This window comes from Carettochelys insculpta, chromosome 7 (genome assembly GCF_033958435.1).
Source record: "Carettochelys insculpta isolate YL-2023 chromosome 7, ASM3395843v1, whole genome shotgun sequence".
NCBI lineage: Eukaryota > Metazoa > Chordata > Testudines > Carettochelyidae > Carettochelys > Carettochelys insculpta.
In genome coordinates this window covers 55,665,094-55,691,729 of record NC_134143.1, presented here as the reverse complement: position 1 = coordinate 55,691,729, position 26,636 = coordinate 55,665,094, and the positions used below count along the sequence as shown (strand labels likewise).

The following is a 26,636-nucleotide window of genomic DNA, read 5'->3' as shown; positions in this document are numbered from 1 at the left end:
TCTTTAAAGTGCTACAGGACAGCTTGTTTTTTGTGAAGCTACAGACTAACATGGCCACCGCTCTGAAACCATGCAAGATACTGTGCAGCTTTGAGAAACCCCTAACTCCGTGTTGCTCTGTTTGCTTCTCTTTGGCACTAAGTTCATTACAGCTACAGTTTTTTCTATATATTTCTGCTAAAACATTACTGAGCCAAGAGAAAAAAAAACACTAACTTTTGTTCCTCTTTCTTTTCAGCCTCGATGACACCTGGTAATTATCTCTTTTAAACATTTTTGTTTAGTTTTATGTCTCTGTCCTAATGCTTCTCAATCCAGTAAACGGCATTCCTGCTCCCAAGCAGGGATACCAGATGCAGGAGCTATTGGCTGAAATAAGCTGGTGAAAAGAGAGAAGGCGGAGCCTGTTGGGCTGTGCATTCTACCACAAGAGGAGGGCCAAAGGAGAGTGATTCTCATAGGTATCAGCAAAATAGCCAGGGACAAGGGAAAGAAAAAAAATGAGTGGATGGGAATTTTCTGTCCTGAGGAGTTTGAGGGTCACCTATGGCTTAAAAACTAGATGACAAGGTTTTGAAATGCCCTGATAATTTCTACAGTCCTGCCCTATTCATGGATCAGATTTCTGAAGGCTGACTCTTATTCTAGCAAAATAGAATAGCATTGAAAGTTCCATGAGGCACATTACATGACACTTCATATGGAGCAGTTCTTGTAGCTGTAAACATCTTTGATCCTTCGGACTGTAGGATCACACAACAGGCTCTTATTAGTGCATATATTACCAATGTGCTTGTTCCACTAGGAGTCATTGTACTGGGTACTACAAATACAAATAAGGTATTTTACCCCCTGAAAATATTTTCCTTTGTGTAGGATTTACACTGTTTCATTGGAGCTGGGCCCTTCTACCATATATGGAAAAAGCATTTGTCAGTGGTTAGGTCCATACCCGTGGGCTATAGAGAGGTCACCCACGGAGTACATCATCTCTCTTAGAGACATGTAGTTTTACAACAAGCTACAAAAAATGCATTAGTGGAGTCAGTACAATATTTATATTGCAATTGATTGGTAAAATGAGAAAGTAATCTGTTTTTCAGTAATTGCATGCTGTGCCATTTTCCTATTTTAATGTCTCAGATTTTGTAAGCAAGTAGGTTTCAAGCGTGTATAACTTAGATGGGGTATGCAAAACAAATCAGACTCCCGAAGAGGCTACAGACACTGGAAAGGTTAGGTGAATGTCCTAACAACCAGCCCGCACAATCATTCTTACACTTGGCCCCCTCCCAAAGTCTATTACGAACTCATGCAGCTCTTGCAGCACCAGCACAGAGTCGCATAGCAGCTGCAGCTTGGCGTAGCTCCTGCGGCCCCAGCCCACAGCCATGTGGCTCCTGAAGCCCAGCACAGCTTCTACAGCCCTAGCCTAGAGCCACGTGGCTCTTGTGGCCCAGCAGCCCCAGCTTCAGCAGTGGTTCAAACAGCAGCAGCTTCAGTGAATCACCATTATATTTGGTCAGAGTGGGGGCAGAGGGTCCCAGGCTCTTGGAGAGGGCATTAATTTAGAGCAGGGGGAAGGGGGCTATGGCGAATATGCAAGGATGACAGCCTTGTTCGGCAATCCTTGAACTGCTGTTGGACTCCACCGCTCTATCTTCTCCTTCCATTCAGGTATGCTGTTAATTGGGTTATGATTTTATTTGCTTTATCTTGAATGTGGCACATTATTCTCACTGTTAAAGCTGTTGGCCAATTATACATTGTTCTTCTTTTGTATTAATAGTTCCTACAACTACCGCTACAACAAGAAGGCCGTTGTCAACAGGTAATTCATGTGTATTATACTTTTTTATTTCTGTGTTGTTGTTTTCTCAATTCTATCATGGTATTCATAGTTCAAGAGAACTCAGGACTGGTATAGCTCCAGTGTAGGGAAACAATCGTACTGCCTGCTCACAAAACATTTGCTCATATATATATATTCTATGGCCCCTTTTCATCTTGAGAGACAGTGGTTAGCAGCAGCAGTGAGAATCTAGGGGCAGTGTTTGAATCCGCAGCTTCTCCTGTGGCTTATCTGCCCAATATTGGATTTGCACAGTCGATTGCAATAACCAAATTCTTGAGCCTGAGTGTTTTTCCTTCTAAGATGAAGTTCTTTTGCGTGACTTGCACATATATATATAATTTATTTCTAAATATTAAGGATCTCTCATATATATAATATATATCTCCTAACGAAGTTCTTTTGCATGGCTTGCATATATATATATACACACACACACACACACATATATATATATATATATATATATACACACATATATATATATATATATAAAGAGTATATGTGCAAGCCATGCAAAAGAACTTCATTAGGAGATATACATATGAGAGGTCCTTAATATTCAGAAATCCCTTAGATATAGCTTCCATGAACTTCAAATCAGGGAATCTAAATAATATTTAGCATACTAAATAGTGCTGCTTATTTACATATATATAACATATATATTGAGGATCTCTCATAAGATGAAAAATTCCATGGGCCCCAATCCAGTCAAGCACCTAATCACATGCTTATCTTTAATCACAGTTAATCCACAGCTTTCAAGTCAATTAAATAACTTGCTAGCTTTTATTTATGCGTACAGGATAGAGGCCTCAGATTGCTTTCCTCTCTATTATGTAGGCTTTAGTAACTCCAAGATACTGAAGTCAAGTAGTCCTAGCACCTTAAAGACTAGCAATTTTCTTTGTTTGGTAATGAACTTTCATGGGTAAGACCCACTTCATCAACAATTTTTTTTGTTTAAAATGCTCTATGTAGTACACAATATTCATATTCCAATTAATTGGCAAAATGAGATTTTTCAGAAATAGCATGCTGTGACATATTTTGTAAGCAAGTAGGTTTGAAGGCAGTATAGCTTATGGGGGCGAGGCGGGATTTTCCAGAGAAATCAGAGGCCTGAAATGGCTACAGCATTTTGGGAAGGTTGAGAGACACTGCGCTAAGTGCATGTCCTAACAACCAGCCCATGCAGTCATTCTTACACTTGGCCCATCTCCTAATGACTATTTGTTCTCATCTATAGTGGCAATTCAGAGAGTCATTCATAATGCTAATGATTTATTTGCCAAAAATCTTTTGAAACAGCTCTAATTTTAACTAGCTGTCTTCCTAATTAAACAAAATAGATTCCTTGGGTGGACTTCCTTCAGGAGCTACATCATGACACGTAATAAAATGAAACATTTTAGTAAATGTCTTCTTGGAATTCTGATAGAAGTCATTGAAAATATGTGACAAAGGAGTCTGGTCTCTGACCTGGCCTGCCGGGTGGTAGAATGATGCAGATAAAAACAATAATAATTAATCCACTTGAATATTCATTTGACACAGAAGACTAGTTAGCAGAGCAGAATTAATCTTGGAAATGGGGGGATGGAAGAGCCCTCAAGAAGCCACCTTGTTTTCCCCTCTATGCTAAAACCAGGATTAAGTATACCTAGAACATCCCTGATAGATGTTCATGTGTTCTGGTATTTAACACTTCCAGTGATGGGGATTCACACATGTGCATATTTACAGGATTGGATTGTAAAGGGTCCACGTTTGTATTTATTAACTCTGTTTTCTCCTTCCTCCAATTTCAAGAAGACTGTCTTTGTTACGATAATCGGAGGAAATTAAGCTTTTTATCATCTTTGTGAAGTTTGCAATAGGATATAAATATAGTTGTGTGTTAATTGCAAGATGGGGGCCTCCTTTGTCTTCTCTAGTGTCATGCTTTTCTGATCAGCCATCTCTCTCCATCCACCAATCGACCTACTGCTTTCTAATTATTATCCATTCTCTATCTCTGTGCTGTATCAAACGTTGGCCACCTGCCACATGTGGTGAATGGGACACCACAGTGTGGTGAATAAGGTGAGCCGCACACATGGTTCAGAGCCATACAGGTGATGCCCTCTGCCCCCTTGCACAGGCATCCCACCTCTTCGTGGGAGAAACATGTGGCAGTGGCTGCGATGGCAGATCCTGCTGATACTCCAGTCTGGTGTAGCTGCTGCAGCGCCAGCCTGCAGTGGCATGGCTGCTGTAACCCCAGCCCAGAGCCACACAGCTGCTTCAGCCCTAGTCCAGAGCCATGCAGCTCTTGTGGCCCCAGTCGGAGCCACATGGCTGTTGTGGCCCCAGCATGGAGCTAAGCAGCTCTTGTGGCCCCAGCCCAGAGTCACACAGAGTTGCACGCCAGCTGTGGCTTGGTGCAGCTCCTGTGGCCTTGGCCCAGAGCCACGTGGCTGCAGAAGCCCGGCACAGCTCCTGTGGCCTCTGCCTGGAGCCACGTGGCTCCTGCCTGGAGCCACATGGCGCCTGCAGTCCAGGCAGCCCCAGCTTCAGCAGTGGGTTAAACAACAGCAGTTTCAAAGATTTCCTGGCATATTCAGTGAGATCGGGGGAGGTGTGGGAGCCAGGGTCTGGGCGAGGGCATTTCTTTAAAGTGCAGGGAGGAGGCTGTGGTGAATATGCAAGGATGACAACCTTGATGGCAATCCTGGAATGGCCATTGGACTCCACTGCTCTATCTTCTCCTTCCATTCAGGTACATTGTTAAAGCAATAAGACCATAACCTGATTATCCTGAATGTGGCATATTATTCTAACTTTTAAAGATGTTGGCAATTTATATATTGTTCTTCTTGTCTATTAATAGGTCCTAATACTAATATCACAACTACAAGTAGGCCATTTTCAACAGGTAATTCATATCATTTTCCTTTTCTGTTTGTATCTTGTAGTCTTCAAAGTTTTGTCATTATAATATATAAATATTTCACCTGTGAATAGTACCAGATTCTTTGAATAGGAAAATAATTATGACCCAGTGATAACCCTTGGTATTTTATGTAAGCTGTCTTCAGTTTGGTGGTAATGGACTTTTTTTTTCCTAATATCAACTTTTACATTCCTTTGGAAGCTAACACTTCTAACTGGGCATACAGATGACACTACTTTATTAAAGTACTCATATTTTAAGTACTTAGGCTCCAGTCCTGCAAACAGAAATGTACACATTTCACTTGGCAGACATAACCAGTCCCAAGGGTCTCAGTGCAACTGTTTGTGCCAGCAGAATTAAGCATGTTTGCATATGTTTACAGAAATGGAGCTGCTCACCCTGGTGCTACTTGAATACATTTGGTATGAAAAGTCATGAGATGAGATACATGGAACAGGTTTGAATCACTTTTTAGAGCATGGCTCCACAGTACTGTAAAAGAAATAAGCTGTGGCCAGTGAGCTCACTAGAAACTTGGTCTTGCTTGTCACAAATTAAAAAAAAATACTTCCTTTGCTGTCTATTTAATTTCCCCATCTAAGAATGAGGATAATAATACCTCTTTGATGACTGTTGGTGAAAAAGGCTATATAAGAGCTGAGTGGTGTTATCAGTATTATATTTTTCACGACAGAAGTAACTTGAACTGTATCTTCAAATGCTTGTGAAGGAAAGCTTCATCAATTTCAGGGAAAAATTCTATGAATCATTTATTGCACAAAATGTGCATGGATAGGAAGGATGTCAAAAGATGTGTCCTTCATATTGACCCCGAAGTCAGTGGTTTGAGCAGGTATGCTGCTTTGAGGAAATCACTGTCTCCTACCCTACTTATTGAGTTTTGTCACCAAGTTAATTACACCATCACATGATTTGCTGTATACATTTGGTAAAAGATTGCAATGTCAAACCAGCCAAAGGAAAACCACCAACCCTGACCTTCTCTCTTTATCCAACCTGGCAGTTACCTGTTTTTCATATTCATTGGTCAGTTCATCCCACTCTGTCTCCCTTCTTTTGCTGTTCTTCCCAGGAAATACTGCGGTGTAATTCAGATTGTTACAATTTTGGTTGAAGATCAGAATCTCAGAAGTGCTTCTCCTCCCTGCATACATGGTTGTCTTAGGATTCTTTGAGCTTCTTAATAGAAAACAATATTTTTGGAAGGTGACAAGTGTTCCTATATCAAAAACAAAGAAACATTTGCATGAAACTTTGGGAACATTGGTTTCTACAAAGTTTAAATAGTATTTTGGGTTGAATTTGGTCCTTACTGACATCCAGACTGTAGAACTCCATTGACTTCATTGGAACAGGCTGGCATAACAACCCTCTGGGGAGAGATGTACAATAAAACTTGCTCTGCTCTGCTTGAACAATGGGAATGTCTTAGCCATGTTTTTATATCTCTAAGCTGGGACCCCACTTCCCATGGGTAGCTTTTGATACACTGATTGTCACAATCCAGCATGACTTCCCAGACTCATAAATAAATATTTTTGGAACTATAATAAGTCTTATTGAAATATTGGCTTTTGCTTTTCTATACGTTTATAGGCTACTACCACTGTGGCGGCTACCTCTCAAATACTTCTGGGGAATTCTCGAGTCCAAACTATCCTTACTATTATCCAAACAATGCACGATGTGTCTGGGAAATACCAGGGTACCGTAATGGTTTCATATCCCTCCACTTCGACCATGTTAAGTAAGTAAAGCAGTAGGCTTTTAGAAGCAATTCCATTTTTACAAAGAGTAATCTTTCTGTGTGCATGTGTTATATATAATTGCAGTTTCTCTTCATCTACTGTATGTACAATATGTTAAATGTACTGTATACAATAATTTGCATGAATTCAGGATATTAGGCTGTGCTCTTCATCTCAGATTGATCAGAAAGTAAATTTGCAGTGCATAAAGAACATAAGGTGCTCACACATAGGGTGACGATGATATAAAGTGACATTTTTTGAACATCAATCCTATCTACACCATGATACTGTATAATTATTAGGTTAAGAGCATGTGTGAAGTATTTTCATTTTCTCAAGTGTTGCTTTAAAGAGCATTAAAACTTCATGTTAAAAATTAAATCTTGCCCTGGATATTTGTTTAGGATGAGTACAGTGTACAGTTGCATACAGCATGTTTACACAGCAGTGTAAGCTTAATATTGGTGGGATTGAAGCCAGCTGACTCGTACCAGGGAACCCTGGGCTTGAGCCTTTAGCCTGCATGTCAATCCAAGATTATGGATTTTCTGATCTGGGTTCTGATCTAAGGTTCTGGCATCCACACTGTAGTGTACACACTCAAGTGTGCATCCACACTGTAGCACACACACACAATCCTATCCCAGAATGCCTCACATCACCTCCCTTCTTCTGTCTGCACCAGTCTCAACACTTGTTAGCCTTAAACGTGTGTTCCATTGTGGCAAAATTTCACTGGCCATTCCATTTCCTAGCTGTGCCAGTGCACAGGATGGAACTCAGGTGCCCATGAGGAGCCATGAGTACATATGCCACATTATTAGCTCATTTGGGAGCTATCTTAGTTAAATGACTGCAGATTTAGAAACCTGTATATTAAACTACCACTTTAGCTGACAATTGGTCCTTCTAGCTTTAGGCTGAGTCACATTGGCAGGCAAATGCCCAGGTGCACCTGTTCTGAGCTAATTAGAACATCAGTCTATGGGGCTATCCATCTATGAGACTTGGGAATTCTTTAGGTTTAAAGTGTGGTGTTCAATGAGAGCATTTTTAGTTGTCTGTTTTTTTAATATATTTTTGTCTGTTCATTTTGAAGGTTAAGAGTATGTTGGTTTCAAACACCAACACGTACACACCCCAGCTGCCGCCTTTAGAGTGGAGCACATCCGCAGACTTGGGAATGCAGTGTGTTTAGAACCCCAGCAATATATTATCCCTTCCTTAATATACTATCCCCGGTACTTCAAAACATGGGCTATACCTGAGTGGTGGAAAGTGTCATGTCTGCATGAACAAACAGTTCAATGTGCCAAAAATGTAGTAACTGTGACAGGCAAGCGGTTACCTGTGAGCCTGTCAAATAGCTATCCATTGGCACGTGCATAACAAGAGATCAGGCTACCACAGAGTGCGGGACAAGAGTGGAGGGGGGTACTTTCAATGAAGCATTCTGACCAACAGCCAAAGGCTACATCACTGATACATTCTCACGTTCCCTCCACAGTCTGGAGCCTCATAAGAACTGCTCTCACGACTTTATTGAAATCTATGCAGAACCGTCATATACATCTACATTGCTGGGAAGAATATGTACTGGTGGCAATCAAACCTTTACGTCCTATTCCAACGGGATGTTGGTTGTGTTTTCAAGTGATGGCAGTTACCAGTACACAGGATTTCACGCTTCTTATTATCTTAACTTCCGAGGTAAGAATAATTACTGTTAAATTTGTCTCAGATATGCTGGTTAGCATGGAACATATATTTTATGGGCCTGGATGAATGACTTACTACTTGGTTTACATATGGAACGTGCTAATTCCCTAATTTTTCTTAAACTTAGAGGCGTGGCTGTAAAAGCTTCCCATTCCTCTGAAATTGCTAAAACTATGCAGTGCCAAGGAAGAAACAAAAATGGATAATATAGGTTGCACCTCTCTAGTTTGGCACGGTCAGGACCTGAGGGGTGCTGAACAAGAGAGTATGTCAGACCAGGGGAGGTCTGCCACCAAGTGGCACTGCACTCCTGGGCTCACTGGGGTTGCCCTGGGCTCCAGCTCTGGCCAGCCTGCTGCTTCAGGGCAAGCAGGGGCTCCAGCTCTGACTCCACATTGCTGCAGGGCAGGTAGGGGTCTCCAGCTATGCACCAGCCCTGGCCTGGCTTGCACTGGCTGGTCTGCAAAATGCTGGCCCGTGGGTGACTTTAGTTAGCTGGAGGACAACTTAATCATGGGTGTGGCTAAGTTTCCTGTGGTCCCATAAAATTTGTTCCCAGGCACTAGTCCTGGCTATCTGTGTTCTGTGTCTTCTAAGAGCCCGGTAAGCAGTGGAAGTGTTGGTAATGCTGCTAGGGAGTGGTGCCCTCCTGTGGTCTGGCAGATTCTCTCATTTGGCACCAAGTCCCATCCCAAGGGTCCCAGACTAGAGAGGTTTAACCTGCATTTGCATTTCTAGGATCTAGGTCTCAGATCGACTCCCTCTCATTCACCCAGACATGAATGGTTGGAGGGTACTATGCTGCATTTAGTGACTGTCTTTCTACACTACTTGTTGCTCCTTAGCAATCTTAATTACAATTTCACCAGTTTCTGGATATTTTTGATAAACCATCGCCGTGCCAAAATAAAAAAAAAAATCGCTAAACCCTGTCCTTCTCTTTTATCTTTCAGGTTCATCAACAACTGGTAATGCTCCTTGTATAAACATTTTTGCTTAGATTTCCCAGTTTATTGCCCACTGTTTGCCAATCCAATCAGCAACGTAACTATTGCTCCAAAACAAAAGCGCAGTGCCAATTTGTGCTGGAGCCATTGAACCAAAGTCTAAAGCCTGAAGTTGAATCGTACAGTTGGTGTGAAAAGAGGCGCTCACTGATTGGGAATGGGCTACAAGGTTTTAAAGTACCCTCACCCCCAGTTTCTACAAAGCTGCACTGAGCACCCTCCCCCCGAGAGGGGCACAGAACAACAGCACCTGTCATCATTTTAAGTTACTTTCACCTCTGTGCTCAGCATAAATTTCTTTCAGCACCAAACTGACCCAAGAAAGAATATCAAATGTTTTAGCAAACTTCACGTGGTCCTGGGAAACATTGTTTAAAATGTAAAACAGAGCCTACCTGAAAGAAGTCCTGGTCTATGAAGGCGGGGGGGAGTGTTGCGTCTAGATGCTACAGCAGTACAAAAAGCCCCAATAATTAATTCTCATGAATATTTAACTAGTTGTGTTGATTTAAAATGGAAATATTCAGAATAGGAGAATTATCTGAGGAAACGTAGGGCTGGAAGGGACCTCAAGTCCATACCCTCTGCTCTAAGGCAAAATTAAGTCAATCTGCACCATCCCTGAATGATGTTAATCTAATCTGTACAGCAAGGTTGTGACATTTGTGTATTTAATGTTTGCAAATTCAATTATTTGTGAGTGGCTACTGCTTCCCTGGGGCTCCAGGTGGGGAGCACCCACAGCCGCTGCCTCCCTGGGGCCCTGGAGAGGAGTGCCAGCAGCTGCTGCCTCCCTGGGACTCTGGGGCAGGGAGTGCCAGCAGCTGCCACCTCGCCAGGGCCCTGGGCAGGAGCACCGTCAGCTGCTGCCTCCTGGGGTTTCCAGGGCTGGGAGTGCCAGAAACCACCACCTAGCCAGGGTCCTGGGCAGGAGCACTGGAAGTCATGGCACCCCCAGGTCCTCAGGCAGGAGTGCCAGAGGCTGCTTCATCCCAGGGGCTCCAGGGCAGGGAGCGCCAGCAGCCACCGCTCCACCAGGGCCCTGGACAGGGAGCACCGGTACCCACCACCTCTCAGGGCACTGGGCAGGAACACCGGCAGCTGCTACCTTCCTGGAGCCCCAGGCAGGGAGCACTGGCAGCCGCCGCCTTGCCTTGGCCCTGGGCAGGAGCGCCAGCAGCCACCACTTTGCCAGAGCTCCAGGCAGGAGCGTCGGCCGTAGCAGCTTCACGGGGGCCCTGAGCCAGGAGCGTCAGTATCCGCTGCCTCGCCAGAGCTCTGGGTGAATGATATTCACAAAATTCAACATTTGCGAGTGTTCTCAACACCGAACCCTCGCGAACGTTGTGACCCTACTGTACTTAAAAACCTCCAGTGACAGGGATGCACGTGCATGGATGTTAACACAAGTGGAGCCTAAACCACCCTAATTCCTAACACTGTTGCTTCTTTCCTCTTCTTTTAAGCCCCTTCATTGCAATAATTATAGAAAATGCAGACAGCTTTTATATCAGTTTTGTAAATGAGCCAAATGGAGAGAAAGGTAGTTACATAATATTTGCACAATAGGTGCCTGCTTCCTATTTGCTAGTGTCATGATTAGCCAGCCAACCAGTCTGCTTGCCATTTCTTTCCCCCACATCCCTCCATCCACTATTATTCTTTCTCTTCTGTCAAAACCCCCCTGTCCTGGGAAGCAAGGCCAGAGTCAAAGCCTGAGCACCACAACCCCTGGCAGGACAGACCAAGCCCTAAGGCCTTCAGCCCCAAGCAGGGGCCTGGAAACGAACCTGAGCCCTGCCACCAGGGAGGAAGCTTCTGGGTGTTCGCTTTGACCCTGCACAGGGAGCTCAGAATTAAGCTTAGGGTGGTGAGGCTTAGGTTTCAGCTTTGGCCTTGGGCACCAGCAAGTTTAAGCCAGTTCTGGCAACCCCATTATAACGTGGACGTGGCTCACTTCGTGGTCCCAGCCCACAACTTTAGACCAATTAAACTGTACTTTCAATTTAGTTTCATGATTTTGTTGGTATTATCTTGGGTTTAGCACATTATTCAGAAACTATGTATGTCTCTCTCAAAGATGTTGCCATTTAAATATTGTTCTCCTTTTTTACTAACAGTTCCTACTACTACTCCACCCTGGGTGACTTCAACAGGTAATTCAAAATTATTTTATTGCATTATTTGTATGTTATAGTCATCTTAATTATCTCATTGAAATACACCAATTATCCACAGATAAATGGCACCGAAGTCTTTGGACAGGAAAATAAGTACAGCCTGCTGATGAATCTTAGTAGTTTTTGAACGCTGTTTTCAGGCTGAAGGCAACATATTTTTTGAATATTGTCTTTTTCTTCATTTTGGCAGCTAGCACTTCTGAGTAGTGATAGAGTAGACAGTGAGTTACATTATTTATATATCTTTATTTTAAAGGAAACACTTCGGCCCCAGTAATGAAAAAATTTACATACAGTAGATCCCAGACTTACGTGGAGGTTGCGTTCTTGCCCAACCCCATGTAAGTCAAATTTTGCATAACTCAAGGTACCAGTAGTGCAGGTCCATTTCCTGTCTCCTGTGAGTAGTGGGCAGCTGAGAGCCTGGCTCAGGCTGCTGGCTGCTCACAGGAAAGGGGAAACTGACCGGGTTGCTGTCAGTGACCTTACTCTTGCCACCCCGGAACCGCTTCTATGGTTTTCCTGCTCATGTCAGGAGTGGTGAGAGTCAGGTTGCTGCCACTGACTGGAGCTGGGAAACTGACCAGCATAGCAGCACTGGTCAATTTTCCTGAGCCTGTGAGTGGCAGGGAGCTAGCTGGTTCCCAGCTGTCTACCCCTCACAGGAGCTGGGAAACTGACAGGCACAGCTGCGCTGGTCAGTTTCCTGGCTCCCCTGAGTGGCAGGCAGCCTGAAGCCAGGCACCAGCTCCCCGTCACTCAGAGTCACGTTAATCTGAGATTTACACAACTTGAGTGCACATATTTCAGGGTTCTACTCATGTATTTAACTTGGCTAACATGACTGAGCCCAATGGCCTACTTGAAACTCTTTATGCCAGTAGAATTAAGCATGAATGCTGGACTGGGGCAAGTTGTGGATCATATAAAACACAGTCAAGAGATATAAGCAATTAAAATCAGTTTCTGGGTGCTTTGCAGGTAGAAAAATAAAAATCCAGTATTTTTAGTGGGTCACCATCTACATAATGACGTTTAAGGTTTCTCCCCTGCCCTTTTTTGCATAAGAATTACATCAGTTAAAGTTCAGCATTAAGTAAAATATGTGACATTGCAAAGTTGTCTGTAAGTGCTATTTTCATTCAGGCTGTAATTTTTTTCCTCAGTGCACCAGATACTTCTTCAAAAACTTAGTTCCAACTCAAATTAAGAACATAACATTATTGGAGGGGAAAAAAAGCATATTCTTTCTTCCCTGAACATTTCTAGTCCATATTTTCTCTTTTCAGTTATATATATATATATATATATATATATATATATATATATATATATATATATATATATAGGAGCTAACCTCAAGAGAGGCCAGGTATTAAATCAGACAGCACAGGGGCTCCGTAGCTCTCAGGATCAGAAGCTGATCAGAGAGCACCCTTTATGAAGACAACTGAAGTTATGGGAGGTTAGCCTTTAACTTCAGTAGGTGTTGGCTTTGACTGACAAATCATATGCAAACATATGCAAAAGTACATATAAATGACTTGTACTCATTTTCTTTTCTTACATTTTATTCTGCAGCAAAATATTCCTGTGGTGGTATTCTTCAATATTCATCTGGGACATTTCAGAGTCCGTTCTATCCTGGAAATTATCCAAACAATGCAGATTGTGTGTGGGAAATAGAAGCAGAGAACAACTACCGTGTAACACTCTTGTTTAGAGATATAGTGTAAGTAGGGCACTGGTATCCCAAGCCAAGAATTCCAAGAATCATGGAATTTTGAAATTGGTACCTTCTCAACTTCAAGAACGTTTCTCAATGGGATTTACCACTTTTAAATTACCAGTAAACTTGAAATGAAGATTGCATGAATATAATTTGTGGTTATTTCTGCAGTCCTGGCTGGTACCATATCAGACACAAAGTAAAAACAAACTCTGTCACAAACAGCAGCTGAATGAAGGGCTTAATGTGAGATTTAATGATGAATAGTTAAATAGGAGTTCACAAAATAGTTTACAAAATGTTTATTTTATTCCACAGGACAGAGGGTGGTAGATGCCAGTATGATTATATTGAGATATATGATGGACCACTCTATACGTCTCCTTTATTGGGGAAAATTTGTATCGCATCCCATCTCACATATACATCATCCTCAAACTTGATGACAGTTCGATTTCACAGTGACTCGAGTGTCACAAACAGAGGTTTTTGTGCTGATTATTATTCCAGTCAACAAGATCAAAATACTAGTAAGTTCATGTTTAATAGAGAACACTTCAGTAGGCTAGCCCATTTATTGATTTCTGTTGCCAAATAACTATATATTAATGTTGTTGAACTACTTCTGTATAACAACCACTCACTGTTCTCTTTTCATACTATGTGATTATTGTCTCATTATTTCCAGTTTTACAGTTTAAAAAATCAATGCTTGCTGTTACAAAATTAATTCTTTTTAGGCATTTTCTGATCTTCAGATACATGGTATGTATTAAAAATAGTTATGTTTAGAATAAGTCCCTCCTCTTCCTTTCAGAGCTTCGGCACTCTTCCATGAATCCCCTACAATTTGTGCACGCATTAAGCTACAGAGCTGCCTACAAGTGAAACTGAACACCTTTCACAGCTATTCAAAGCCCGATTCTGAAGCCCTCATTTAGCTGAAACTCCTATTCATTTCAGTGTCCCACTTGCCCAGAAAGAGACTATAGATCAAGCATATCAAACATGCGGCCTGCGAACCACATGAGGCCCTGTTGAATTTTTTCACGGCTTGGAACTGGGAGCCTGCCAGAGCACAGAGCCCCAGGAGAAGCTTTAGCCTGGGGGGATCTAGAACTGCAATAGGACTTTTATTTGATTCCAGAATTTTTTCTGAAATGATAACTGTGATTCACTGGTGATACTCTCTCTGATCACAGGAAGTGAAGTTATGAATTGCAGAATTTCATAGTTATAGTAATCCACAGCCGAAACACACAGGCACCTGGTGCATAATTCAATATTTAAAACATAAAATACACACAAAATCAATAACATGATGTCTATAGATTATGACACTTAATTATTGTTGTATGCTTGAATGCACTAATAATGTGTTTTATCCATCCACTAGTGCTCATGTGCATGCCACAATACATGCATGCACTTGTTAACAGAGCCTATCTCCGCTCGCATGGCTACACAGCAGGGGACGTCAGCTTGAATGACCCTTTTTGTACGCCAAATGTCACTTCAGACTACGTTATATTCAACATACCGTACAACCGCTGTGGCACAACACGAGAGGTATGGAGTTGAACAATCAGCAGCTTGTCTAAGTAGGGCTGTGTAACCTGCAGAATCCACTTTGAAAAGGGTCATGAACAGAAACCTACACTGTGGTTCACAGTAGCTACAAGTGAACCAATGGCCGCAGTTTCAGCTGCACTGACCATTCACTGCTGTTCTTCTCTTGCCTCACTTACTGACCTCTTGGGGACTGTCCAGAGACAGGGAAGATACATGAACAACCTCAGCCAATGCTCACAGATGTTTCTGAGCCTGAGATGTTTAAGAATAGAGTAACTTTTGGCCTATAATAGGCCACAGTTCAGAAAGGTACCAGTTTAAGGCATTCACTTTGACAGTGCCTTGCTGAATTTGAACCATTGCGCCTTACGTGTTCAAAGTTTTGCACAATTGTTAACTAACTTGGCTGCATTTTGGGTCAAATAAAATATTTTCACATCTCAATGTAATCAGCAGAGCATACAGCCAGAAGGGTCTTTTAAAATCTATTGTGAATAGAAATATCTGAAGTCACACTTTACAAAATACTGCCAATGGGAGCAATACTTTAAAATGCATGTTATTCTTCAGGCGAATTGAAAGTTTAGTAAACATTATGGTCATTATGACCTCGGGCAAAAATGTGACTATATGATCTAATTCTGTATTTAATTTGTGAACCAGGGAAACAACAACACTATCATCTATTCCAACCTGATCAAAGCAATCTCTCCTGGTAAAGTAATCAAAAGGCAAAAAGATCTTCATCTGCACATCAACTGCAAAATGCTCCAGAACAGATGGATAGAAACAATGTACATTGTGGAGGATATTACTGAGGTGAATAAAACTCAATACAGCAGATACGATGTGAACATTTCATTTTACAATTCTCCATTCTTCTCACGACCAGTGTATGACTCTCCGTATTACGTTGACTTGAACCAGAATTTATTCCTTCAAGCTTCAATTCACAGCTCTGACCCAAATCTGGTGTTGTTTTTGGACACTTGTGTTGCATCACCTGATCCCAATGATTTTACAACAACAACATATGACATTACCAGAAGTGGGTAAGAACTTCCTTGGCAATGGTTTACAATGGACTTGTGCAGGCCATATTGTATCTGTTTTGTTTACAGAATAATTTGAATGAGGCCAATGTGATTTAATTTCATCTTCTCTTGCCAATGAATTATTTAATAAAAGCCCTCTTTTTTGACAAATCCTGGTAGAAAAGGAGAATTCAATAGACATAATCTACATCAGTGATTCCATTCAAGGATCTCACGCAGTAACTAAAGAGCTAATTTATTCCTGATATAAAAAGCCACCACTGACACTAGTAGATTTTCACCTGCCCAAATCAAGATTGAATTCTCCCCCAATACTTCGTCAACAGAATTTGAAATATTTTAAAAATATTCTGCTCCATTTTGAAAAAAAAAACATTAATTTGCAGTCTGAGGGCTGTTGGTTTTTTTTTTTGGTCAGGGTGGTGTGAGGGGAAAGGGAGGGTAGAATACTGGAAATGTCATTTCAGGTTACCGTAATTTAATGTTTTATTTGCTTTTCTTGATTTTTAAGAATATTTCAGTTTCTTTTCATGATCTGTCTTTTGCAAGTGAAACATAAAAATGTTCGACTGGCTAGTCTTGAGCCGTTTCTTGAAGAAAAGTCTGATAAAAATTATAGAAAACAAATTAAATTCTTAAATCTAGTAAGAATATAATAAACCACTGACATAATCCAGAATAGCAATTCCTATGTTTCTATCCTTGCCAGAGTTTCAGTTGCATTCTCCATTGTTAGAATATAGCTATATGAAAGTACAAGTCTTTCATGACCAGGGTCCATTTTCAATAAACATATGACTCATTCATTTATCAGCGCAATGCTAATTACATATGAATAATGAGAAATAAGAATGAAATTTCAAAGTAATTTGGCCAGGGTGGCACTAGAGCTGTAGAATCTATGGAAGTTAAGTTTTAGAGAATCCACTTGCATAATAGTATGTAATAACCAATCTATTGCAAGGTATGGAGATAGACAGTCAAAAAATTTCACAGAGGTATCAGTTCTGATGGAAGGTCATTGGGGAGGGTTTTTCAAGTGAGACAAAGAGAGAAACCCAAGCCATGCTCACATTCTTAGAGTTAAGCATCTCTAGGTATACCTGGTTTATTTACGGGGAGCAGGGTTGTACATTTTGCTTTCAGACAAGCCACTGACACTATTTTAAACTTTTTAATTTTCTAGTATTCCTATAATTATCCATTTTTCCCTTTCTGTTGTCAGGGCATTTTTAATTTGTTTTTTATTTTGATTTTTGCACACAGGGTATGCTTAGTGCCAGTGATTTATTTTTGTGTGTATTTATGAAAACTAATTGTATTTTATTTGTTTGTTTACTTTAGGTGCATTAGAGATCAAACCTACAATACCTACTATTCACCCAGCAGCTCCATCATACGGTTCAAGTTTAATGCCTTCTCATTTGTTAACAAACATTCATCAGTTTACCTGCAGTTTAAAATGGTGGTGTGCAGGGTATATGATTATTCTTCCCGATGCTACCAGGGCTGTGTACCCAGGTCCAAGAGAGATACAAGCTCCTACCAAGAAAAAGTGGATGTTGTTATTGGACCGATTCAGCTTCAAAAAGATGGCAGCGAGAGCAGGAAAGCTGGTAAATTTTGTAAACACTTCTCTTGTATTCAGTGTAAGTGTGACTGTGGCCACTTAGGGCGCGTCTACAGAGCCAACTTATTTCAGAATAACAGCCGTTATTCCGAAATAACTTTGTGAGTATCTACATAGGAAAACTACTATTTTGAAATAATTTTGCATAATAGTGGACAGTTCACAAACTAAGTATTTCAGAATAGGGGCTGCATAGACAGGGAATGGGCAGTGGCTGGGGGGGAAACTGCCACCCAGGGTGCCCTGCTTTCCAATGAGTGTGGATGCTCTATTTTGAATAGCTGAGTGCTATTTCGACACACATTTTGTGTGTAGACATGCTGTTTCTGGAAAGGCTCTTCTGGAATAGCTTATACCAAAATAACACTGCTGTGTTAGACATAGCCAGAGGGCTCAAGCTGAGAATGTTAAATGAGGGCAAACTGCAAAGAATAGTGCAGATGATTTCCAGAATGAGTGGTTTGTTCTTAAAATTAGTCTCACCAAGCTAGGAACAAAACAGTGTCTGTGCTATCTTATTAGTTATCAAGAAGCTAAAACACATCTTCTGTTTAATCAGTATCCCCATCAACAACCATGGGCTCAGTAGCAGCATTTGGCTTCCACCCAGACAACCAAATCTATACAGTGAGGGTTTCTTAAAACCTTATTCACCATAGAGTTTAGCAATCCCACTGTTGTTTGCCATGTCAATGAATATTTCAGATCTGAACCAAATAAAAGTTCACAGCCAATTCTTATTAACTAAGATGTATTAAAAAAATAAAAGAAATAGTTACTGTAGTTGAACATCATTATATATGCAGATTCTTAGGTCAATTTCAAAATAGGGGTGATGAGGCTGCTGGTTTGTGAATGTCTGTCTAGATTTGATTCTATAGGTTTTAGCGCAATAGGCAGCCTATATGTAGAGTTTGTTCACATTCTTTTCTAAAACTTTTCAGGGATAGTCCAATGTACATGTGGAGACTGAGTGCGGTGACTAGGCCTTTCCCTGAGAAAGTTTACGCAGATCTGAGATAAATGAGATCAGGCCCAAAGCTTCTTTTATTGTTCTCTAGCACGCTGATTGCATCTTGACAGCAGAGATCACAGCAAGGCCTTCCTGGATGGACAATACACAGTATACAGTGTTGCTTTGAAGGCTGTATCTACACTGTGAGATAAATTCAAATTTATTAATATCGATTTTGCAACGCTGTATTTTGTAAATTCAAATGTGACTATCCTCACCTCTCCATGTGCTCCTCACAGAGTTGACTTATTGCTGCCACACTCAATCAGCGAACATTGACAGTTGCCGCAGTGCATTGTGGGAACCTATCCCACAGGTCCCTCATACCTGTAGCACTGTGGGTATTTTTGCTGGTATTTGACATCATCTTCCCACATTGCATTGCCCTCATTCCCCTGCCATGGTAAGCAAACGTCCATTTTTCCAGGAAGAAGGAAGGAAAAGTAGGGCATCAACAGAGATAGGCAAATTAACAGGAACCTCTTTCTTCCATAATTGAATTGCCTTATGAAGCTGTAGCTGTAACTGAATTATCAAGGATTTTATAAAATTCAGCAGGTGTGTGTCTTCTCAACTGGCCATCCACTGACTACCCCTCCCGCCCTTGATTCCATCTGATCCCTGAAAATAGGACTGGGACAATGAAAAGCATGAAGAAAGAGATGATAGTTGACAATTGATAAAGTTTTTGAAAAAAGAGAGTTGCTGAGGGGAGGGCATTTGGCTTCCCAGTTCGTTATACAGCTTCTGTGCATAGTCTGTGTTCTCAACTGGCCCTCCACCAACTCTTCCCTGCATGACAGGGTCCAAAGTTGGAAGAAAGCGGATAGAAATGGCTAGGGAAAAAAATTGTCTTCCCTCTTCACTACACAGAAATTGCCAATGGGGCATGGGGGATGGAGTTTACCAAATTTCATTTCCATTGTGGGACGGTTTGGTATTTTGGAGGTTGAATGGCCAGTTGACATAGTTCCTGAAAATCTTTTTTGGCTTTGGGGTATGGGATCCTTGGCTTGAGGGCCATTTGAACCATTCCCTCCTGGCAGCAGACAGGCCCTGCAATTTGTAGCCTCAAGAGGAGACTTCCCCCTGGTGACTGCTAACCCTGGGCCCTTGTTGTGACAGGGGTGTAGGGGGAGGTATCAGTGGGGGGAGCTGTTGACATAGTCCCACCGGGTAGCTGCAAGCCCACAAAAATCTTAGCTGCCAGGGAAGACTTTCCCACCAGTGACAGAAAGGCCTCGAAAATATTTTTGGTAGGGGGCCAGTTGAAGCAGTCCCCCTGGATGGCTGCAAGCCCCCGCAATTGGTAGCTTCTGGAGGAGACTACCCCCCCAGGTGGCTGCAAGCCCCCAAAAATCTAAGCCACTGGGCGAGACTTCCCCTCAGTGGCAGAAAGGCCCTGAAAATATTTTTAGTGGGGGGGGCCAGTTGAAGCAGCTCCCCAGGGCGTCTGTAAGCTCCTGAAAATCTTAGCCAATGGAGAAGACTTCCCCCTCCAGCCACTGAAAGCCCCCGAAAATCTTTCCCACCTTTGCAGCCCTAACCATGTGCAAGCCAGGACAAGGTGCTGCCTGGCAGCATGGTCAGCACTGAACTGCAGGTACGTCCTTTTGTTGGGTCGTGGACTAGCCATGCAATGCAGTCAAGTGTGGGAAAGACGCCGGCTGCATGGCACCTATCTGGGAGTAAGGGAGATGTGTGTACAAATGTAAACCACTGAGAAGTTTCTTTGCCTCTTATGTAAGCACAACCTCACAACAGCCTTTCTGCCACTTGGGGCAGCAGGGCAGCGGCTGCGCCAGGCAGCACAGAAAAAAATACCAGGTGCAGAGATAGAACCAGAAACTCCATGCTGGGGTATTTGTAATGGGTAGATACACTTACAGTGCTAATAGCAACGAAAGACATTTCTCAGCCTCTCATACAAACATGATCCCACAGCTACAGGTTCCTTGGTCCCCATTTGAAATTCACGGTCTTCCTATTGCCTAATTCCTGTGCACCTCTAGAGCAGTGGCCAGAGCTGAGCGCTGTGGGGCACTGTGGGTTACATATGAGACACTTCCAAAGGCTAATAAATTCAATTTTAAGACATGACACTTCCACTCTGGCCTTTATTCGAACTTTTAAGTTCGAACTTGACACTACGCCCCGCAGGTTCCAACAATATTCTGATATCGATATTAGTGCTCCCTAAATCGAGCTAATGGTATTTACAGTGCAGACAGTGACACGGTAATATTAAGCTAACTACCTTAAATTCAAATTTATCTCATAGTGTAGTCATAGCTGTAGATAAACTAGTTGCCTTGATTAACATAAGGCAATTGCCCATTCAAACAATTTACAGGAAGCGTATTACAAATTTCAAAGAGAAGTAAAAACAACAATAGTTATACATAAGCTGTATTTAAATGTAAATCTCCCTTTTTGATCCTTAAATCAGTTGAATATATAATGAAACTACACTCAGGATATGAAGGTTAGCATTTACAAGTTAATTGGATCACGTAAAACTTTTTATAAAATATAGATAAACAGACAAATACAATTAGTATCTGGTTCTAATTCTCTGACTATCCTGGTTTACATTTCAGGCAGTCTGGTCAGTTTAAAATGACATTGTAAACTACCTACAAGGAATCCTCTTCTTTACTGTTTCAGTAATTTTTTAATAGGACCTTGAAGGGTGTTCTGGGTCAGTTAGCCTGCTGGTTGCTTAACCCTCGCTGGTCCAGGTTCTTTAAATTACTTTTCAAATCATATTATGAAACACTATAGCCGTGTCTACACGTGCACGCTACTTCGAAGTAGCGGCACTAACTTCGAAATAGCGCCCGTCACGGCTACACGCGTCAGGTGCTATTTTGAAGTTAACTTCGACGTTAGGCGGCGAGACGTCGAAGTCGCTATCCTCATCAGGAGATGGGGATAGCGCCCTACTTCGACATTCAACGTCGAAGTAGGGACCATGTAGTCATTGCGCGTCCCGCAACTTCGAAATAGTGGGGTCCGCCATGGCAGCCATCAGCTGAGGGGTTGAGACGCTCTCTCTCCAGCCCCTGCGGGGCTCTATGGTCACTGTGTGCAGCAGCCCTTAGCCCAGGGCTTCTGGCTGCTGCTGCGGCAGCTGGGGATCCATGCTGCAAGCACAGGGTCTGCAACCAGTTGTCAGCTCTGTGGATCTTGTGTTATTTAGTGCAACTGTGTCTGGGAGGGGCCCTTTAAGGGAGCGGCTTGCTGTTGAGTCCGCCCTGTGACCGTGTCTGCAGCTGTGCCTGGCACCCTTATTTCGATGTGTGCTACTTTGGCGTGTAGACGTTCCCTCGCAGCGCCTATTTCGATGTGGTGCTGTGCAACGTTGAAGTTGAACATCGACGTTGCCAGCCCCGGAGGACGTGTAGGCGTTGTTGCTACATCGAAATAAGCTATTTTGATGTAGGCTTCACATGTAGACGTAGCCTATGTGTGATTTCTAGCACTACAGCAGTGGTTAAACATTGGTCTTATAAACCTGGGGTTGTTAGCTCACTACCTGAGGGGGCCTTTTTAGATTCTGTCACAGGCTAGATTTAAAAAAAAAAATTCTGTCAGGGATGGTGATAGGTACTGCTTTGAGTGGATGGGACTGAACTCCATGTCCTCTGGAGGCCCCTTCCAGTGCTGTGAGATATGTACACGTAAAGGCTCCATTATAAACAGTAGAGACTTGTTTACCAACTAAGAGCATCTACAAATTTGTTCCTTACTTAACATATTTTAAACCCATCATTTTTTAGTCTGCACAGCTCAAAACTTTTATCTGAATCTCTTCAGAAAGAAAGATGAGATGCAGTCCATCTCCTTATTGTAGTTTCATTGATCTAATTATCCTGAACTGTTCAAGTATTGTGATTGGCTGTCATAGATTGATGTGTCTAGAATTTCTTGTATAATATACAGTGAAATTGACTTACTTGTTGACCTGGTCTAGAATTTAACTGTTTAATTCAAGTTTTCTTGTCATGATATTTTTTGGCAATAAGCAGAGGAGACAACAAAATAAAACTAACATTCTTCCCCTTATTTCACAGACCTGGATTATTCTGGACATCAGGAAGAAGCAGAGTTTCATGGTTCAAATTCTCCTACAGCTGATCATTCCCAGTCTCCATTTATTATTATGGGTGTGGTTCTTGCAGTTGTTGCTTTCACACTTCTTGGGTTTCTTTTGAAAAATAAGCTGAGAAGACCAATTCCATATGAGATAATGTGAGGCAACAAAGCCAGCAGCATGTGGCAGACAGGGCTATCTCAGAGCATTTATGTAAGGATTCAGTTTTTAGCATTTGCACTAAATAACTTTTGGACAACAATACATGCTTTGAAGAGGATGTATGAAAACCTTCTGGTAATGAGGTGGCAAGCTAAGTTCTGGTAAATTTAAGGTAGAAATTGACCTGTGGTAAAAACCCCACACCCAAATAATGCGGAAAGTGAGGAAAATTTTGAATCCAGATCCCAACACCCCAGCCTGCTGAACCCCCGCCCCATATATAGCTCACCAGCTCCCTCCCGTCAGTCTAGAACCAGGCTTTGCAAGTCAGGACTATCTCTAGTTTAGATATACTGAAAACTGGTTTAACTCCTGTTTCACCACAAACATCTTGGCTATGTCTACACTAGCCCAAATCTTCGAAATGGCCATTTCAAAGATTACTAATGAGGTGCTGAAATGCATATTCAGCACCTCATTAGCATGCCGCTGGCCTCGGCACTTCGAAATTGCTGTGGCTCGCTGCCGCACGGCTCGTCCAAATCGGGCTCCTTTTCGAAAGGACCCCACCAACTTCAAAATCCCTTTATTTCTATCAGCAGATAGGAATAAGGGGATTTTGAAGTTCCCAGGGTCCTTTCAAAAAGGAGTGGACAAGCCGTGCAGCAGCAAAATGCGGCAATTTTGAAGAGCCGCGGCTAGCAGCATGCTAATGAGGCACTGAATATGCATTTCAGCGCCTCATTAGTAATCTTTAAAATGGCCATTTGCATGGCCATTTTGAAGATTTGGGCTAGTGTAGACGTGAGAGTGTGAGATGAGCAGATACTACAGAGATCAGTGCCAGACAAGTACCTGCCATACAACTTTATACATAAAAAAGAGCAGGCTGATATTATTTTTATGATTACCTTTTATGCCTATCTAACCTATTTCAGTCATTGCTGGTCATCAAGTTATTTGATTTTAATGCAAGTTTTTTTCCTTCATATTCCTCCTCTCACAACTACCAAAACAGAAAGCAATCAAGTAGCACTTTAAAGACTAGCAAAATGGTTTATTAGGTGAGCTTTCATGGGACAGACCCACTTCTTCAGACCATAGCCAGACCAGAACAGACTCAATATTTAAGGCACAGAGAACCAAAAACAGTAAACAAGGAGGACAAATCAGAAAAAGATAATCAAGGTGAGCAAATCAGAGAGTGGAGGGGTGGGGGGGAAGGTCAAGAATTAGATTGGGCCAAGTATGCAGACAAGCCCCTATAGTGACTCAGAAAGTTCCCATCACAATTTAAACCATGCGTTAATGTGCCGAATTTGAATATAAAAGCCAGCTCAGATGTTTCTCTTTCCAAAACAGTGCGATAATTCTTTTTCTGTAACACACATACCTTTAGGTCATTGACAGAATGCCCCATTCCATTAAAATGTTGACTAACTGGTTTGTGGATCTGGAGTGTTTTGATGTCTGTTTTGTGCCCATTGACCCTTTGTCTAAGGGAGTTAGAAGTCTGTCCGATATACAAAGCACCTGGGCATTGTTGGCACATGATGGCATATATGATGTTAGTAGAGGAGCATGAGAAAGTGCCCGTGATTCTGTGAGTAACCTGGTTAGGTCCAATGATGGTATTTCCAGAGAAGCTATGTGGACAAAGCTGGCAGCGGGCTCTGTTGCAGGGAAAGGTTCCAGGACTGGTATTCCTGGGGTATAGACTGTGGCTGTTAGTGAGGATCCTCATGAGGTTGGGAGGTTGTCTGTAGGAGAGAACAGGCATGTCACCCAGGGCCTTCTGGAGTGTAGCATCCTGATTAAGGATAGGTTGTAGGTCTTTAATAATTCATTGCAGTGGTCTGAGTTGGGGACTGTAGGTGATGACCAGTGGTGTTCTGTTCTTGGCTTTTTTGGGCCGATCTTTGAGTAGCTGGTCTCTGGGTATTTGTCTGGCCCTGTCGATTTGTTTTTTTACTTCTCCTGGTGGGTAATTCAGGTTTATGAATATTTGGTAAAGTTCTTGTAGTTTTTGGTCTCTGTCAGTTTCAAGACTGGTGTTTCTAAGAACTCAAATTAAGTAGAGGAGTCAAACATTATAGATTGTGCTAATTTGTATAATTTCCAGTAAAAACAAATCATTTATTTTTAATACAACAATTAAAAATCACCGGAGGAAATGTTTACCAAGCAATAGATCTATTAGTGCATTTGCAAATATAACGTATATGCATCTACAGATTACTGCTTTGCAGTATGAACAATGTGGCTTATCATACTTTGGAAAGAAGAAATTTGTGCTGTTTTTTTTCCTCATTTCCAAAGCTGGGTTGGTACAATCAATAAGTATATTTATTTAGGGTTTTTATAAGATAATGTGATCTGTCTCTGCCTTTATTCAGCTTATAACAATATCATAGAGAAACTGGTTTAAGAAGCCAGACATTTCATTGGGATAGGCCACTGACGTCTAACACAGAACTCTTCAATTTTTTCTAATAGTTTTATCTAACATATATATATATATATATATATATACAGTGCTTTTTTTGAAAAAAAAAATATTGGAGCCAGTATTCAGCTGGTTCCCTGCTCCCACCTCCCCTCAGCCAATCCATCAACTGGGGCTACCAAGGTGCCAGTACTCAGTACTGGCAAGTCCTGGCACAGAAAAAGCACTGTATATATATACCCGGATTATGTTTATGTTAGGGTATTTTTTTTGACAAAAAAGGCATTTTTCAGTTAAACCCACAGAATGTCCACACCAAAAATGAGTTCTGTCAACATACTATTGACAGAATTCATCACTTTTGTGGACAGCCTTCCACCTCTCCCCCATGAGGCAGAACACCTTTCTCAACAGAATCTGTAGACAAAAAAGTCATGAGGACCTTCCGGGGGGTGGGGGGTCCTCTGCTGACAGCAGAGCTTCCAGGTCACCAGGCAGCCCTGTCTGCTGTGATTCCAGTCAGCCTTTCTGTCAAGAGCTTTTTCGATCTGCTCTTGTGTGTGGACGCACCCTGTCAACAGAAGTTTTCTCAAAAGATCTCTTCTGACGGGGACTTCTGTCAACAGGTTGCTGTAGTGTAGACGCAGCCACCCATACATAATCTAAGTGTCAAGACTGTAATGGAGAACAGAGGGGACTTCAAAGGAGCCAGTTGCAGCTGCTTGGATACTAGCACTCACCACCCTAAAGCTGTCAGCTGATACTGCCCCCAGAGATACATCCATCAGGCAAGATCACTGGAGCATATTGGTGTGCTGGCCTTGCCCATCCTCAACCCCTCTCTACCTCCAAAGGCAGGAGTTCCAGGGACATTAATGTAGGAGATGTCCATACCAGCTCTTTGCAGCTGTGGACTAGACCACACCAAGAAAATCATCAGTTGGGAAGCTCCTGCAGCTTTCCAGCTTCGCAGCATGCCCAGAGCTGGGGAGATTTTCTGACCCAGCATTTTTTAGTTATTTCTGGGTAGACTAGTTGGCCTGAGAATGGATAGTGGACAAATGGATTCTGGATGCACTTTAAATATCCCAGGTATTTGAAATTCTTTTTCCTGTAAGCACAAGTACTGTAAACCCTCGATTTACATGGAGGTTGCATCCTGGGCTATCTCCCCATAAATCAAATCTTGCATAAATTGGGGGTGGTGGTTGGGGAGACCCTGGAATTCCCCTGGCTGGGGGAAGTGGACGGGTGGCTCAGGCTCCTCCTGTGGGCAGGGACCAGGTTAGGGGCAGGGTGGGGTGGGGTGGGGTACCTCATGCTCTAGTCGCCAGCCGTGTGGAGCAGCCAGGGCACCCATGCACACCCCCAGCCACAGCATGGCTTGGCCCTGGGGCTGCTTGTGTGGTGTCAGCTCCAGCTGTGGCACTGGAACCCTGGGCAGCTCCAGGGAAGGAGGA

At 42.3% G+C, this 26,636-nt stretch overlaps 2 protein-coding genes across 2 annotated transcripts in view; both read left to right on the top strand.

Annotated features, from left to right (window-relative positions):
• LOC142015814 (scavenger receptor cysteine-rich domain-containing protein DMBT1-like) overlaps positions 1-26,636 on the top strand; it is a 137,622-nt gene that overhangs the window by 30,588 nt on the left and 80,398 nt on the right. The window lies entirely within an intron of this gene.
• Positions 1,183-22,730, top strand: LOC142015763 (scavenger receptor cysteine-rich domain-containing protein DMBT1-like). Its single transcript, XM_074999564.1, has 9 exons — positions 1,183-1,235; positions 1,790-1,831; positions 8,073-8,275; positions 13,053-13,203; positions 13,519-13,730; positions 14,597-14,769; positions 15,436-15,824; positions 17,172-17,443; positions 22,549-22,730. The coding sequence occupies exons 1-9, from the start codon at positions 1,183-1,185 to the stop codon at positions 22,728-22,730; spliced, it is 1,677 nt and encodes a 558-aa protein (XP_074855665.1).